We start from the raw sequence: 15,803 nt of genomic DNA, 5'->3' as shown, positions 1-15,803 counted from the left end.
CCATCGATTCGTATGCAAGGTCGTGAAACAGCATATGAGCGAACAAAATTTCCTGAGGTATATATGCTATGTAGGTGAAACGTACTATCCTTGAGACATGTGAGACCAGCAATAGCTCTAGTGCTCAGCCTGCTCCTCCATATCGGCCAAGAACTTCAAATAGCTCTTCTTGAAAATGACACCCCTGTACAACCCTTTCTCGTCCACTACAATCAGATACCTGACACCCAGTCTTGTGAAGTATTGATGGACCAACTCGAGCGGAGAATGGACTTGCACGGTGATGGGCGCCTTGTCGACGTACCTGCTCAGGTCAAGTGGGTCTGAAGCGGTGAAGAGGACAGAGTCGCGGACACCAGCCTCGCCTTCCTGTTCGGCGCGCACGAAGGCAAGGTTCTTGAACGAGCAACGCGCCGTCTCAGGTCGCATGTCGGTGTCTGCACGCACAGCGCGTGCAAGTGCATGCTCGAGTTCGCTTGCTGCGATGTAGCCGACCATCTGGTAAGAGTCGGAGCCCGAGCCGGAGCCACGGCTTGGAGCTTGCTGGATGAGGTCAGCCATGGATCCTATGCTTGCTGAGAGTGGAGGCGAACCAGGCTGAGCGGAAGAGGGCGAGGGTGTGACACGAGAAACGATGGGGAAACCTCCATCTGTGTATCCCGACCCACGTGCCAATCGATCGAGCTTTTCGCCGAGCGATTGGATCGTGTTGTATGCATCCAAGCAGATTACCTCAACTTGGGTCTCCATAGCATCAGTAACATTGACGCCGTTCCAGATGTACTCGGTCTTGCTGTCGAGGTATGGCAGACCGGAGAAGTCAATGACGAGGTCGTAGATGCCCTTATGCTCGAGTGCGTCAGCGATGGTCTTGGCGACCAGAATGGAAAGCATGACGGGCACCGAGTAGGTCAGTGTTCCTGTGAGCTCGAACATGATGACAGCTAGCGAGACGGTGGTACGGGTGACACCAGACAAGGCAGCGGCGGCGCCGACCATTGCATATACACCAGGAACGATGCAGGCCGAATCAGAGGCAGGACACCAGCTGAAGAAGCGCAGCTCAGGGTGAGTCCACTGAGCGTACTGGACCAGCAAGCCGACGATGCGACCGAAGCAGGCACCAACAGCCAATGTGGGGATGAAGATACCAGCAGGCAGCTTGATACCGAAGGTGATAATGGTCAGCAGGCCCTTGATGACCATTGCACACAAGATAGCCAGAACTAGAGGTCCGATCTGCGAAGGCTGCGATACGCACAGCCCCTCGAGCGACTCGTGCTCGTGACATTCGCTGAAGAGATCGGCAATGAGCTCGACACCGCCCATGCGAGTGTAGCCGTTGTAGAAGGAGAATGCAGCCGAGACAAGGGTAATGAGGAGGACCTCAAAGACAGGGTGATGAGCCATCCAGGACTTTGCGCGGACATTCTTGGCCCAAAACATGTTGAGCTTGGTAAAGTAAGCACCGTAGAGTCCACCAAAGATACCAATGAGGATGAAGAAGAGCATCTCGTAGAAGTGCCAGTCCTTGTCATAGGTCACCTGGAAGAGGACGATCTTGCCGGTGCCGAATGGATCGATGGCGCGAAGGGTAGCAGCAGCAACCATGGCGCAGAAGAAGGAACGGAACATGACCTTGCTTGGGAAGTAGTAGCTGACTTCCTCGAGCGAGAAGAGCACGCCACCGACGGGAGCACCGAAAGCGACAGCAACACCAGCAGCACAAGCACACGAGAGCATCTCGCGACGCTTGCCTTCGTTGTTCTCATACTTGGGAAAAGCACGACAGACGATATTGCCAACGCAGGAAGCAATGTGCACAAAGGGACCTTCCTTGCCGAGCGAGAGACCTGATGCGACGGAAAGAGTGAGACCGACGGACTTGGTGAAGAGGGTCCAGAAACCGAGGTAGCCGTGGATGACGAAACCGCTCAAGATACACTTGACTTCCGAGATACCTGATCCGGTAGCAAAGTAAAGCACTTTTCGGGGCAGGATGGCCTTCTCTGCACGTTGTTCGTTGGCGATGCGGGCAAAATTGTGAGAGGTGACGCGATCGGCCCTTCCATTGGATTCTGCGGCGGAAGGTTGGGACTGGGGCGCTTGGCCGTTGCGCTGCTGACCGAGCAGGGGAGTGGACTCGTCGGGCTGGTTAGCAGTGACCTCGTCATCCTGGGCCGACGTGGAGGGCTTCTGGTTGATGATGGACAAGGTAGGGGAAGCTAACTCGCTATCCTTGAGATAGAGTTCGCTCGAGGTGAGGTAAATGGTGAGGATGCTTGCAATGGAAGCCCAAATGACGGCAACGATGAAGTACATCGAGTAGCCGGCCAACGAATTCTTGTTGTTATGCGAGGCAAACTTTTGAGCCCAGGTGATCCAGCCGGGACAGTCTTCAGTCTCGGGATCGAGGGGCGATAGCATGGCGAGCAGGGTAGTGTTGGTAGCGTTGGCGGCAGAAGCAGCATACTTGTACCAAGCTGGACTGCCAGCGACGGGTGCTGACCAGCCAGTAAGGATGCGGTTGCCAACAGCAACACCGGACAGCAAGGGCTGAATCGCATCGGCTGGAGAGGAAGAGGCAGTGGCAGCGGGCATGAAGGGGGTGCGGTAAGACCAGGAAGAATTGGCCACAGAAGGATGATCCCAGTCTGGCGCGCCGCCATATGGACAGCAAAAACGCTTTGCGAGGCTCAAGTGCCTTGCACAATAACCATCTTTGAGATCGAAGAGTACGGCTTCGGACTTGACGATGCATCCAGCAATTAGAGCAGTGATGATACCGGTGATGGTGACAATGAGCCAACCTTGCAAGCGATCCCACATGTTGACGGCAAAGCCGCGAACGCCGTTGAGATTGCGAATACGACGCAAACGGGAGCTCTCCTTGATGGCATCGTGAATCCAGTCGATGGTGGTGTAAGATTGGTACCAGACTCGGATGCCGTTTGCGCCGGATCGAGGTAGATCCATTTCGTCTTGGAACTTTGCATCGTCGTAGGAGCGAATGTCTTGCTTGCTACGTTTGCGTCCACGCGGAGGACGCTGGTCGACGATGTTTCCATAGAAGGAGTGAATTGGGCTGGGAGGCTCTCGAAGGGAAGAGAGCGAAGCTGAGCCTGAGAGTGCAGGGGGGATGGCCTTGGAGAGGAAGCCAAGACGAGAGGAAGAGGCAGAAGGAGCAGTATTATCGCAAGGCCCACCATTGGGCGGTACAAAGAGGGAAGAGAGACGTCGGATTTGGGATTTGGCCGACATGGTTCGCCTGCCAGCTAAACGAGGACGAGCAGTGCTTGGTGCCGATCGATAGGACATGTTTCGATCACCTTGATCGTGCGTGATGGCTGTGGTGGAGATAGAGAGGCCAGGATTAGGGTTGGATGCGGCTGGCGTTGAATCGTAAGCTTGATCTTGCTGTCCGCTCGAAAGAGGGCGCGTGGTTGAATGCGATCCCTGGTGGTGCTTCGACATGGCCGAATGCGTCGCTGTCTAGTCGCCAAACTATATCGAGGATGCTGAAGCAATCAAGCTTGCAAAGCCAGCCTGCCTCAGCCGTTGAATGCTGAAATGTAGCAGCGAGTTGATCGGATGGGCCGGTATAGATAGCTGAGCAGATGAGAGTGAAGAGGTGAAGAACAAGTAAGCACGGAAGCTCCGACAGATACGATCGGCCGAGCCTCGCGAGAGTCAGGCGAGTAGTGAGAGGAAGCAAGAGTCTACGAGCAAGCTCGGGCCATTAACAGGGAGCCAAATTGGAGCAGAGCAAGGCAGGACTGTGCCCCAACACGCACGTCCACGCCGCCTTTGTTGGCCAGCTGAGTTTTTCTCAGGCTAAACGAGATTCCATCAGGCAGTAGAGCGCAGTCTGTTGCTCTCCTTCAACGTGGGTGTGATTTTCCCACACAAGCCCCTGCAGCTCGCCTTTTTATTATTTTATTATTTTATTAATTTTATTATTTTATTATTTTATTAATTTTATATATTATATTTATTTATTTTTTGGTTAAGGTTAATATCATGGCTTGGCGTTCAAGACGCCTTGTGAGCTCAATTTTTCTTGCCAGCAGAATGGCCTGACAGCCTCAAGATGAGCTGCGTTGACTTGGGGCTTGCACTCATTCTCACGGTAATAGCACGCCTCTCCTCGGCGCATTGACCTGCTCTGGTCCTATGTCGCATACTTTGCCTTTTTCTGGGCTGATCGGAAGAAGGCCGAAGCGCGTTTGCTAGCAGCAAAAGGGGTGGTGATTATACAGAGATAGAGCTAGGGCACAAGTACAGAAAAGCAGCCAAGTAGCCAAGTAGCCAAGTAGCCAAGCGTCCGATCAAGAATGATACAGTTGCCTTTGAGCTAGGACAGATGTGTTGGCGGCAGATTGGCATCATGCCTCGTGAGTGGGGCTTGCCTCCTGCTCGCGATCGACTTGGTGTAGTACCGCCATGAATCTAAAGTGAGTCGATGCGAGGGTCGAAATGAAGCGGCTTAGTCAGTTGCGAGTCTTCATTACCATTGCACAAAGAGCTATGAAGCTTACGTTGACGCCTGGGCAATACCAAGCTTGCGCATGTAGAAGGCTTGTTCTGCTGCCAAGTTCAAGTGCTGTTTTGTGGTTTCGAAGGTGTTGGCCAGCGTTCCAAGCTTGCCTGCAAGTTGTGCATAGTGCCTCTCCTTGGTCGATAGGGACGTAGCGTTAGATGACACTTGTGGGACCATGTTGATCAGTACAGGTGTCCGAGCAGCGATCGTTTTGTCAGAGCTTGATGGTAGTGAGACGTTGGTGTGGCAGATGTCGGTTTTCGAGGTATCATTGTTTTGGTAGGCCCAGACGCGTCTCAAAAGCCAGAGACCAACACCGGGGCACTTTGCCAGTGCGAAATTTCCACCTCGACTTCTCCACCTTTTCTGTGCAGGCAGCCTGCGGTTTTCATTTTTCGGCTGTGACGTGTTGAGGAAAAGAAGGAGAGCGCGCTCTGCTGCCGCAAAATGTTTCAGCGGTGGCCTGTCACTTGAACGCCTGAGCGGGAATCAAGTCTCGGCCTTGTCTCTCTCTCTGACCTGCCAAGTCCTTGCCTCTCCGAACGGAACGAGACTCGATCCCATCACTGATCTGCTGCTACTCCTCCTCCTCAGCACTAGACCTCCATATCTCTTCAATTGTCGGCCATCAATATGGAAGCAGCTATGGCTGAAGTCGCCAGCCCTCGGAGGCCAAGCTCGTCTGTCGACCCAGCACACACTCCATCGCAATCGCGTTCACCCATCCTCCTCTCGGAAGCCTGGAAACAGCTACACCTCGCTTCGCCTTCTCAGCTGCTCGCAACTCCATCTCGCGCCCTCTCATCTTCAACTATCCATCCAGGGCAGTCAAAGCAGCAGCAGAATGAGGACGATGCCGACTCGTCCGACGACGGATTCCTCTCGGACCACAGCGAGCAGCTCCATCCTGAAACCGGCTTCGATCCTTTTCTTGCAGCAACACGCAGAGCCAGACAGCATTCCAGCTCTTCGCTCTTACTCCCGCAGACGGCTTCTGCTGCAGTCTCGCCTGCATCTAATCCCTCCACATCAGGCTCGTCTCCTGCTACTTCCAGCGACAATGTTGCCTCCACATCCCCTCCACTAGATCAGCAGGAACAACGCAGACAGGCAGAGTCCTATCGATGGTCACGTATCGCAAAGTTCTGGAGCAAAGTAGTAGACGAGGCCATGTTCCACGAAAAGAAGCAACCCAAACAGGGTCTCATCGATCTCAGCTCCAAGAACATCACCGACATTCTTCCCACCATAGCAGATCTCTCTCGCTTTGTTGCCCTCCCACCGCCCCGATACGATCCAGATCAAGACGCCGAGATTCTCTTCTCTCCCGGGCCACAGCATCTGATTCAGTCCAAGACCGGCGGTCTTGTCCGCCACGAATCTTATCTCGCCCCCTTCAGCGCTCATATCCACAACGACGCTGCTTCCGCCAAAACCTCTCTTACCGCCAAACGCACCTTGTCACGCAGTCAGTCTGCTTTCCAGCCCAGCTTAGGACGTCCCCAGTCTTTTGCCCGCACGAACAGTGCCATGAGCACACTCAGCTCTCCTTCGGCTGGCTCCTACCGCGATCACCGTGACCGTCAGGCAACCCTCAGCATCTTTCTCGGTTCCAACTCCCTCACCCGACTGCCAAGCGCCTTCTTCCAGCTGCAGAACCTTCGCGTCCTATCATTACGCTCCAACAAGCTCAAGTTCTTGCCACCCGCCATCGGCGACCTTCACAACCTATCCGAATTGCATGTTCCAAACAACGAGCTTCAGTATCTTCCTGCCGAGATTCTTCGTCTCAAGCTCGATGTCTTTACCTGGTTCCCAAACCCTTACCTCCTCAAGCCACCAAAGGCAGGTGTACTGACTCTTCGACCGCTCTTCTGTCACCGTGCCAAACGCATTCGGCAGCAGCACTCGTTGAACAAGCTAGCAGAGCTTGACGAGGTAGATGAAGCTCATGATGCTTCTTTCACCACGCCAATCCGCAACGACGCTGCTAGTACCGATGGAGTCGTCAACGCAATCCCGCTGTCGCAACAGCCGCCACCTCTCATCCGTGCTCCCGCACCCAGCTCCTCCCGTCAACCGAGGCACATGGACCGCACTCGCTCCGAGATGCAAGTCGAAGGCTTCCTAGCCAGGGGCATCGACCGACTTGGTATGGACCTCTTTGCCTCCATCAGCGAGCGTGATGCTGCTGATACCACATTGGACCCTGATGATACTGCCTCCCAGCTAGCCATCGGTGCCGAAGCAGTAGACGATGCTGAGCTGGAGCGTCAGCGCATTCTTGAGGCAGCCTTCGAGGAGGCAGATGGCGCTGATGCTTTTGACTTGACGCCATCCACAAAGCAGAGTACTTTTGCGCGCAGCAAGGTGGCCGGTCGATCGCGAGTGCTTGGAGGCAAGCAAGTCTCTGGCCTCCCCACTTTGCAAGAGTTGTGCATTCGCAAGCTTCTCAGCCCCTACGACATCGCTGAGGACGTGTCGCAGGGTATTGTTTCACCATTCCTCTCACCCGTCGTACAGACCTCAGGTGGACCGCAGCGTCGTCTTGGCAGCAGCAGCAGGAGCAGCTCACGTCAAGGCACGTCACTGCTCTTTGAAGCCCAGCGCAATTGCGCAACCTCGTTTGGCTCCAATGCTTCATGCACCAGGAGCTTCAACTCAAACCGTGGACCAGAGGACAGCAGATTCGGCAAGAGGCTTCCAACACTGCTCCAGGCTTACGAGAATGGCACACTCCAGAGTCTGGTAGGCGAGCTTGGACACGGACTTGTTCCAATCCTGGAAGCCGCTCGTCGCAGTGCTACACAGGATTGGGGTACAAGGGCTAGAATGCGCAGCAGCTCTTCGGCAACAGCCAAGCGAAGCAGTTTCGCGCGCACACAATCGGTCGTAGACGCCTTATCCACTGCTGAAAAGCTTGACGAGAGTGGTGCACACGCCTCTACCACTCCATCTCAGCCGCAGGAAGAGGAGGAAGCATGTGATGTGTTCGGAGGTGTTGATGTGCCAGGCTCACTCGACCGTGGCGATGACGCTTGCAGCAACCCTTGGTTCTCACGATGTCCCAACCCGAAGCACTGCGAAGAGCGTTCGCGAGAGTCTCGGTCAGGTCATGGTCTCAAGCGTACCGCGGACATCGCCCTGCATCGCGGTAAGCGTGGGTTGGGATCGACAAGCAGCGTCTCCAGCTTCGGCACTACGCTAGGCGGTGGCAAGGTCGAGAGAGGATCTGTTGATATGGAAAGGGCTCCCTCCACTGCAGCAAGCTCGGACAGTGGTGTAGCGCCAGCATCGCCTTTGTCGTCATCGGCATCATCCTCGGTTGGCACAGTAGGCGTTTTTGCAAGATCGACATGGACATCTTGGATGCCTTGCAGACCTGAATCGCAAGTCGGCGGTGGATTGCCATTGGGTGGCCAGCAAGTCAGGTTGACATCCAACAACGCTCAGCGAAGCTTGGCCTCATCGGGTCTCGGTCGCACATGGTCTTCAAGTCGACCAGCGTTCGGAAGGGATGGCGGTATGACACGCCCAGCGAGTACACAGTTTGTTCGAGGCTTCTCCACCTCATCCGCTTTGTCGGCGTCTGGCTTGAACAGGAGCACTTCTTTCGGCCCGGGAAATACTGAAGAAGCCGAACGAGACTGGCCTTTAACTGAGCTGGAACACAGACAAGCTCCTGTGTTCAGTACTGCTGGAGAGACACGGCTGGAATGGATCTCTCACATTGGTGGAATCCGTGTAGCTAAGCTTGGAGAAGCTCAAGTCGACTTGGACGATGTAGACGCTCCGGCTAGCAACGGAGCAGATGCTGGAGAAGGTACTCAGCCAAGCTTGCTTGGAGCCATGGGCGGATTTGAGAATAAAGACTTGCTTCCTATTCTGTGGAGAGGATGCAGCCGAGGCTGTCTTGACTTCCTTGTCTGAGCGGAGAGCCTCCGCACTGTCACGGGCACTTGTTCTTGCTTGGCATGTACCTCAATGTCGCTGCAACGCGATTTGCATTCACGTCGTTCCGCTCAATCCATCGTGCGTGTGCTAATTGGTTTGTCTGAGTAGGTAACTTATGGACAGCTTATCTTTGACATACTGTCAAGAAAAGCAGGCTTGAAGGTCTCAAGATCCCACAGGCCGGACTTGTGCACGGATCCTCAGCCAAATTTTGCTCGGGTCATGAGGCTGCGTTGCCGAGTTGAGGTTTTTCTTTTTTTTTTTTTTTTTTTTTTTTTTTTTTTTTTAAGCTGCAATCGTCCACCACGGACAATGCTGTGAGCAGGTGCAGCAAACATTGCGACGATCATCTATCCTGCTTGACCATCTTATATGGTGCTCATAGATTTGGTCAGTACAAGATCCCACCATCATCATATTACACCTGCATAAGGATCGGCAAGCATACAAGATTGGATTCTGCTACGTATAGGCTCAGCTGCAGGTCTCGCACAAGATGGCTTGCGCAGCAACGACAGCCGAGAAGGGGGCAGCATCAGCACAAGCTGGTCCCATATTGCCACCCAACGCAGCTCGTCTGCCACAAACGGCGCAGTTGGATGCTCTCTTAACGATCATCCGAGATACATCTACGCCACGATCGGACTTCATCTTCTACTCTGACCGAATTATTCGTCTGCTAGTGGAAGAAGGACTCAACCACCTTCCCACAGTGCCCAAGAGAGTCATGACACCCACGGGCTTCGAATACTCGGGAGTCTCGTTCCAAGGACGAATCTGCGGTGTATCCATTCTTCGTGCTGGTGAGGCAATGGAAGCTGGTCTGCGCGAGTGCTGTCGCAGTGTCCGCATCGGCAAGATCCTGATTCAGCGTGACGAGGAGACAGCCAAGCCGAAACTCTTCTATGCCAAGCTACCAGAAGATATCGCGGAACGGTGGGTGTTGCTACTTGATCCAATGCTCGCAACTGGTGGAAGCGCTATCAAGGCAATCGAAGTGCTCATCGAGAACGGAGTCGAGGCGGAACAGATTCTTTTCCTCAACCTGATCGCAAGTCCAGAAGGCCTGAACAACATGTATACCAAGTTCCCACAGGTCAAGGTGATTTCAGCATGGGTAGATGAGAGGCTGGATGAAAAGAGTTATATCATTCCTGGTCTTGGTGACTATGGTGACCGATACTACAGCGGTTGAGCACAGCGAAAAAGAGAAGAAAAAAAAAAAAAAAAAAAAGTGATGTACATACTCGCAGACACACGGCATTCATTTTACTTTTTCGCCGAGGGAATCGCATCTGATTGGAACAACAAGGCACGCTGAACACATTGCTGTCCAAGACACCAATCCTGGCCTGAAGGCACATGCTGCTGCTGAAGGCTGCATTACTGGATATCCTTTATCAAGGGTATCCTTTATCAACGGTGAAAGATTAGACAAACTTGACACCTTGACCATCATCTGCTTCGGTACCGGCAAAGATCTGAGCTTTGCCTTGCGAACTAAGATGTTTGAGTGCTTGCTTGAGCATCGGCAAGGGCAGCTCGTAGAACTCTGTAAGGTGGAAGAAAGAAAGACAACCTCACAATCAGCAAATCTATGGGGCATCGATGAAGCCCATCAGTTACGGCAACTTGCCTTGACCTTGCACCAAGTCGCCCTGATTCAACTCGAAGAGCGTCATGATGCTCTTGTTCTGACCTGTTTGCAGGACCCATTGGTATATCGCGTCTGCCCATTGTGCGGGAGACTTCCAGTAGATGAAAGCTTTTGCATTTGCTCCTACGCTGGCAGTACTTTTGGCTTTGGATGTAAGTTGCTCTTCCCATGCCGCTTGCTTGTGCTCCACAAGGTCGGCCAGCACTTGCCGTATTGATTCGGGCGAGAGGGAACGCTGTATTGACTTGTTGGCGAATAGACTCTTGTGTGGATCCGCCGCTTCCTCGCTTACCACGCCATCGGATGTGGCCGGCAGAGGCGATAGGGAGAAGATGCGATGGCAGCGACAGTAGTCCAATATCAATGTGCGCCATTGTGATAGTTGCTGACCACGAGAGACAGGATTGGGTTGGAGTGTGTAGAATGGTGGGAATGCGTGGATTGGCGGGTAGCGAAAGCCTATCGAGTCTCTTGCAGCGCCTGTTGCGGATGAGCCGAGGCTTGAGGGCTGCAAGGATGTTGGAGATGCCATCCTTGCGCACCAGAAGGAGAGGATTGTGTCAAGAGCCAGTGTTGTGATTGTGATGCCAACAAGGTCGACCAAGTCAATCGGCTCGACCGCGATTGATTTTTTGAGTTGGCCTGTGCACACTTCTTGTCTCTTCGGATGCTCGCCGACCCTATCGGCTGATCCGTGTCCGTCTCTTGACGGCGCTTTTTTCTTTTTTCTTTTTTTTTTTTTTTTTTTTTTTTTTTTTTTTTTTTTTTTTTTTTTTTTTTTTTTTCCGCTATGAGATCACCTCGCTTCATCATCTGCTGCTGCCATAAGGCCTGCTTGGATATTGCGTTGCTCTTTGGTTCTTCAAGCTCTGTCTTTGAGTCGGAGACTGCGGCTGCAAATCTGAGCCGTGCGCCGGGTCAAGGTTCGGATGTCGCGCCACTTGAACGCTAACTCTCCCCTTTTCTCTTTTTCATTTTTTTCATTTTTTTCTCTTTTTTCTTTTTTCTCTTTTTCTCTTTTTCTCTTTTTCTCTTTTTCTCTTTTTCTCTTTTTCTTCCTCCTTTTGATGCTTCTTCTGCAGAACCGGATCATCAGCCCATCAACGCAATTTCGCTTCCGCTAAAATTATCAGCTAAAATTATCAGCCAAGCAACAAGCCGTCTGAGCGCGGACCCTCGCCAAGACCAAAAAAATAATAATAAAAACACTGGTCATCTGCATCAATTTAGCGTTCTCGTTGAGCGTGTCCCTGCGCTTCTGGTTCGGCGAAATTACAGTCAGTCGCGCCTTGTTTGCCTGCAGAAGCTTTCATCAGTTTCTTCTCCATCCCTCTTCTCATCTCGTCTCGACACTGTCCATCATCTCGAACACCATCCTCAAATCTCCAACTTGGCCCTTTCGATCGTCTTTCACCCTGGAAAACTCTCTCACTCCTACCTTGACACCCTTGCCAGCACCGGTACTCTTTTACTTGGACAGGACCACCGTTGCATTTGACGAGAACCGCTCACAGATCTCTCCAAGATATATTGACTTGGAGCAAAACACAACCGCCCAGACCTCGATCTTTAGCTGAGAGCTGCAAAGATGCCGCCACCACCTCCTCCTCCACACCATCCACCACAGCCATCTCCACCAGGAGCTTCCTCTTCCTACCATTCCGCATCTCAGCGTAATTACCCGCTCTCACCACCGGCAACCAGCAGTTCAGGCCACCCTTTTCCTCCTCTTCGACCTCCCTCTCGCACCTCTTCAGCCATCGACGACTCTGCCCGAGACCGATGGAGACAGCCAGGCCCAGCTCCCTCGCCTCGCTCCCATCTCATGAATATGAACTCGCTTCTCGGCCCTTCCGCCGCACCTGATCCCGCCGATCCTCGACACATAATCTATGACCGCGAACGCGAGCGAGAACGCGACCGCGACCGCGACCGCGACCGTGACCGTGACCGTGACCGTGACCGTGACCGTGAATGGGGATGGCAACGAGAGCGTGAACGCGAATGCGAGCAATGGGAAAGAGAACGCCAAAGGGACCGTGCACGTAGTGCCATATTCCCTGGAGGACCCTCGTCTCGCACTGTTCCTCCTCCACCCCATCCCAGCGACCGTCGCTCTCCCATCATGCCATATGGCCACGCCTCCACCAGCCCATCATCTCAGTCTGCACCTACTAGACCAAAATGGAGCGACCCCAACGCCCAAGATGTTCCGCCAGGCTACCACAGGGAACGCGAATGGGAACGCGAGCGAGAATATGAACTCGACAGGGAGTGCGAGATGCGATGGAGAGCCTCTAAAAGAGCAGGTGGTGCTCCTGACATGCCGCCCTCGCAACATGCTCGTGCTCCTAGTGGTGACATGCGATATGCAGTCGGTGGTCCGCCCCCTGGCATGCTTGGCGAGCCATCGCGCAGCTCTCGAGAGCCGTATCCTTCTTCCTTGCCACCTCGAAGGAGTCCTGCACCTCGTCTTGCTGGCCGTCCAGGCCCTGCCGGAAGGATACGCGAGCCGAGTGCTGATGTGCCTCTCGCTGCTGTGGGCCCCGAAAGCTCGCCTCGGCACCCTTCCTACCTTGGCCCTTACGATGATCCTCGAGCCGCTCCCATAACCCCTGGACATGGCGGAATGCTTCCACCTGCAGGTCGCTCACCCGATCGCATGCGTGCCCCGCTCTCATACGGTCACTACGACGGTCCCATGTCCGAGCGCGAGCTCATGCAGCGGGAGAGGGAGCGTGATTGTGACCGCGAAATGATGGCAGGCGATCGATACGGTCGTCGCATGCACGCTGAACCCATGATGATGGACGAACCTATGTACGACCGCTTTGGACCACGTGGTCCTCCATCCGGTCCTCTCGCTCCACCTTCCTCAAAATCTGTCAGCGGTCGAGGATACGATGACCGTGGACCACCTCCACCGCTGCCTTACCCGCCTCCTAGTCCAACTCAGAGTCGCGACGGTGACCGACGAAAGGAAAAGAAGCCCCAGCCCGGAGCTAGTGCCAATGCCTCCCGTGAATCTTCGGTTCCAGCTCAGTCCAGGCCACTGCCTCCTCACTTCGAGGCAGATCGTCCAGGACTTCCTCCGCCCATGGGTCCAGGTCGTGAGTCATCGGCCAAGCTCGACCCTGCCGTTGGTCCTCCTCGTCGTGCACCTCTGTCGCCTAGCAGTGAGCGCAGTGCTCCCTTCCGAGATCGACCTCCTCACCGAGGCCCTTCGATTCCTCCTTACGGTGGACCTCCCTCCGAGCGTGACCTTCGAGAACGCGACCGCGAGATGGCTATGCAACGAGAGCGCGAGCTTGAGGCCGAGCACGAGCGTGAGTGTCTACGCCAGCGAGAGAGAGTCGAGCAGGAGCGTGAGATGGAAATTGAGCGGGAACGCGAGCTCGAACGCGAACATCGTCGCATGGAAGAGATCGAGCGGGAGCGTCAACGGGAGCGAGAAATCGAGCTTGAGAGAGAACGTGAACGTGAAAAGGAGAAAGAGCGCGAGAAGGAAAAGGAACGCGAGCGTAGGGAGCGTCGTCGTGAAAAGCAACAGGCGGACAAGATGGCCGCTATGGAACGGGAAAAGGAGAGGGAGCTACATGCACAGGCACAGGCACAGGCACAGGCACAGGCACAGGCACAAGCTCAAGCTCACGCCCAAGCCGCAGCAGCTGCCGGACAGATGCACTCCGGTGCTCTTGGCGAGCTTCCACCCCACATCCGACCTCCACCTGCCAGCCTGGAGGAGGCTTTGATCGCTACTGCCCAGCAACAGGCAGCTGCATTTGGCAGACCTCCCAACATGGCCGACTTCCACGCTGCTGCTGCAGCTATTGGCTACCCTCCTGGCATGCCATTGCCGCCTGCAATTCATCCAGCCATGTTTGGTGGAATGGGTCCAGCCGCTGAGGCCTTGATGCCGCAACAGCCTCATGTCATCCGTGACCCCAACGCCGGACCAAGGGTGGATAGCGAGCCTGTCTGGCTCTATCTCGAGCTATGTGAGCGTGACGAGTCAATTCGTAGGGCTGAGCGTCTCCCGTTTGACGTGCTTGCTGATGAACAGAAGCAGGAGGTCGCAGCCGAGCTAGCCGGCCTCGCACCTCAAGGTGCTGAGAAGGCTGCAGCTGCGGCGGCAAAAAGTGCTCCTGAGCGTGCTCCTGCAGCCGCTGCCGCTGTCGAGGGCGCTATCGAAGGTGAATCAACTCAGCCTGCCAAGCTGGCGCCCGTGCAGGATTCCACCATCCCTGTCGTCGAAGCACCTGTCGACCCACTCCCACGTCATCTTATCGGAATGGACAAAGGTCGACCGGTCCGGCACCTCGGTTCATGGATCTACGATCCCACTGTCGACCCTCTTTTCCCTGCCGAGCTTCTCGCTCGCAACGTCGGTTCGACTCTCGAGGTTCGCATCCCTGGTGACCTGCTTAGCTGTGGAGGTCACAGTGGACCGCATTGGGAGCAATACCGCAGTCTGGAGACAGAGTGTCTCGCGAGGTCCAAGATCGGCAATCCGCTCAAGCATATGCTCGAAGGCGATCGAGGGCGAGTGGCGCTGAACGGCGACGGCAACAATTGGAAGCTCGGTTGGAGAGGCAAGGAACATGCTAGAATGAGCTTGGAGATGCGGATTGAGGAGAAGATTGCTGAGGCACAGTTGTTTGGCCAGAAGATCCCTCCCTACGACAAGCAGAACCAGACTGAGGCGGGTGATGAGAAGAAGAAGAAGAAGAAGAAGAAAGCTGACGAGCAAGACAAAGCTCAGGCCAAGGACGGCGAGACCACTGAAGCCAAGGCTGCTACTAGCAACGGTGCAGCTGGCGCTGGCAAGGACGACATTGGAAAGGTGTCACCGTGGCGATTCTGGCGACTCAAGCCATTGCTGCGTCGCAAGTTGTGGGGTACAGATGTCTACACCGACGACTCCGATGTGCTAGCCATGTGCGTACACGCAGGATGGGTCGAAGGTCCCTCACTCGAAGCCGAAGGTATCCCTGCGTGGGTACCTCCTGGACGAGCAGCTCGCGCCTGGAATGGGCTCACTGCCACTTGCACCCGCAGACAGTCCAAACCTGGCGGTGAAGCTACCGACGTCGAAATGACCGACTCCACCAAGCCCAAACCCTCAACTCGCAACCCCGTAAAGATCGAGCCCAGCTGCGACCTATCCGTCATCCTCCGTATCGCACCCAAGCTGATCGCCTACAAAGGTTGTCAACGAGGAGGCATCAAATCCCGCTCGTGGGGTAACTCGCACGACGGAGTCTCACTCGTCGTTGAATCTGTCGAATTGAAACAGCCGAGCTATGCACAGAGTAAAGGAAGGAAATCGGCCAAAGCTAGGATCGAGCAACTGGCTGCTTTCCGTGCTGCTACTGGAGCAGTCGAGAAGGCAGAGGAGAAGGCAGGGGAGAAGAGAGACGGGGCAGTAGATCTCAAGAAGTTGCTCAGGGATACACAGATTGTTTCACTGGCTGAGATTGTACGTGGTATGAAGAGGGGTAGAGGAGAGGGGAGTGAGGAAGGGAGCGAGCAGAAGAGGCTGTTTTGGGAGGTTCAATGAGCCGTTCTCTCTCAAGTTTAAGACAGTTGTACAACAGAATACACACGTAGAACACACATCGGAAAACACTTGCGAAAAATGATAACTGAAAT

At 54.5% G+C, this 15,803-nt stretch overlaps 6 protein-coding genes across 6 annotated transcripts; 3 read left to right on the top strand and 3 right to left on the bottom strand.

Annotated features, from left to right (window-relative positions):
• Positions 1 to 117: 117 nt before the first annotated feature.
• Positions 118 to 3,261, bottom strand: UHO2_04823 (uncharacterized protein; the record flags this gene model as incomplete). The annotated part of the gene is made up of 1 exon (XM_041554639.1): positions 118 to 3,261. The coding sequence occupies one exon, from the start codon at positions 3,259 to 3,261 to the stop codon at positions 118 to 120; it is 3,144 nt and encodes a 1,047-aa protein (XP_041410573.1).
• A 1,124-nt stretch (positions 3,262 to 4,385) lies between these two features.
• UHO2_04822 (uncharacterized protein) lies at positions 4,386 to 4,717 on the bottom strand (the record flags this gene model as incomplete). Its single annotated transcript, XM_041554638.1, has 2 exons — positions 4,386 to 4,449; positions 4,539 to 4,717. 2 exons carry the CDS (start codon positions 4,715 to 4,717, stop codon positions 4,386 to 4,388), a joined length of 243 nt encoding a protein of 80 aa, XP_041410572.1.
• A 456-nt stretch (positions 4,718 to 5,173) lies between these two features.
• UHO2_04821 (uncharacterized protein) lies at positions 5,174 to 8,470 on the top strand (the record flags this gene model as incomplete). The annotated part of the gene is made up of 1 exon (XM_041554637.1): positions 5,174 to 8,470. The coding sequence occupies one exon, from the start codon at positions 5,174 to 5,176 to the stop codon at positions 8,468 to 8,470; it is 3,297 nt and encodes a 1,098-aa protein (XP_041410571.1).
• A 520-nt stretch (positions 8,471 to 8,990) lies between these two features.
• Positions 8,991 to 9,689, top strand: UHO2_04820 (putative FUR1 - uracil phosphoribosyltransferase; the record flags this gene model as incomplete). The annotated part of the gene is made up of 1 exon (XM_041554636.1): positions 8,991 to 9,689. The coding sequence occupies one exon, from the start codon at positions 8,991 to 8,993 to the stop codon at positions 9,687 to 9,689; it is 699 nt and encodes a 232-aa protein (XP_041410570.1).
• A 235-nt stretch (positions 9,690 to 9,924) lies between these two features.
• UHO2_04819 (uncharacterized protein) lies at positions 9,925 to 10,683 on the bottom strand (the record flags this gene model as incomplete). The annotated part of the gene is made up of 2 exons (XM_041554635.1): positions 9,925 to 10,046; positions 10,137 to 10,683. 2 exons carry the CDS (start codon positions 10,681 to 10,683, stop codon positions 9,925 to 9,927), a joined length of 669 nt encoding a protein of 222 aa, XP_041410569.1.
• A 1,056-nt stretch (positions 10,684 to 11,739) lies between these two features.
• Positions 11,740 to 15,711, top strand: UHO2_04818 (uncharacterized protein; the record flags this gene model as incomplete). Its single annotated transcript, XM_041554634.1, has 1 exon — positions 11,740 to 15,711. The coding sequence occupies one exon, from the start codon at positions 11,740 to 11,742 to the stop codon at positions 15,709 to 15,711; it is 3,972 nt and encodes a 1,323-aa protein (XP_041410568.1).
• Between the last annotated feature and the right edge of the window lie 92 nt (positions 15,712 to 15,803).

The sequence above is a fragment of the Ustilago hordei genome, assembly GCF_900519145.1.
Source record: "Ustilago hordei strain Uho2 genome assembly, contig: UHO2_contig_10, whole genome shotgun sequence".
In the NCBI taxonomy this organism is placed as follows: Eukaryota; Fungi; Basidiomycota; class Ustilaginomycetes; order Ustilaginales; family Ustilaginaceae; genus Ustilago; species Ustilago hordei.
The sequence above is the reverse complement of the archived record's forward strand: the minus strand, read 5'-3'. Positions and strand labels throughout refer to the sequence as shown.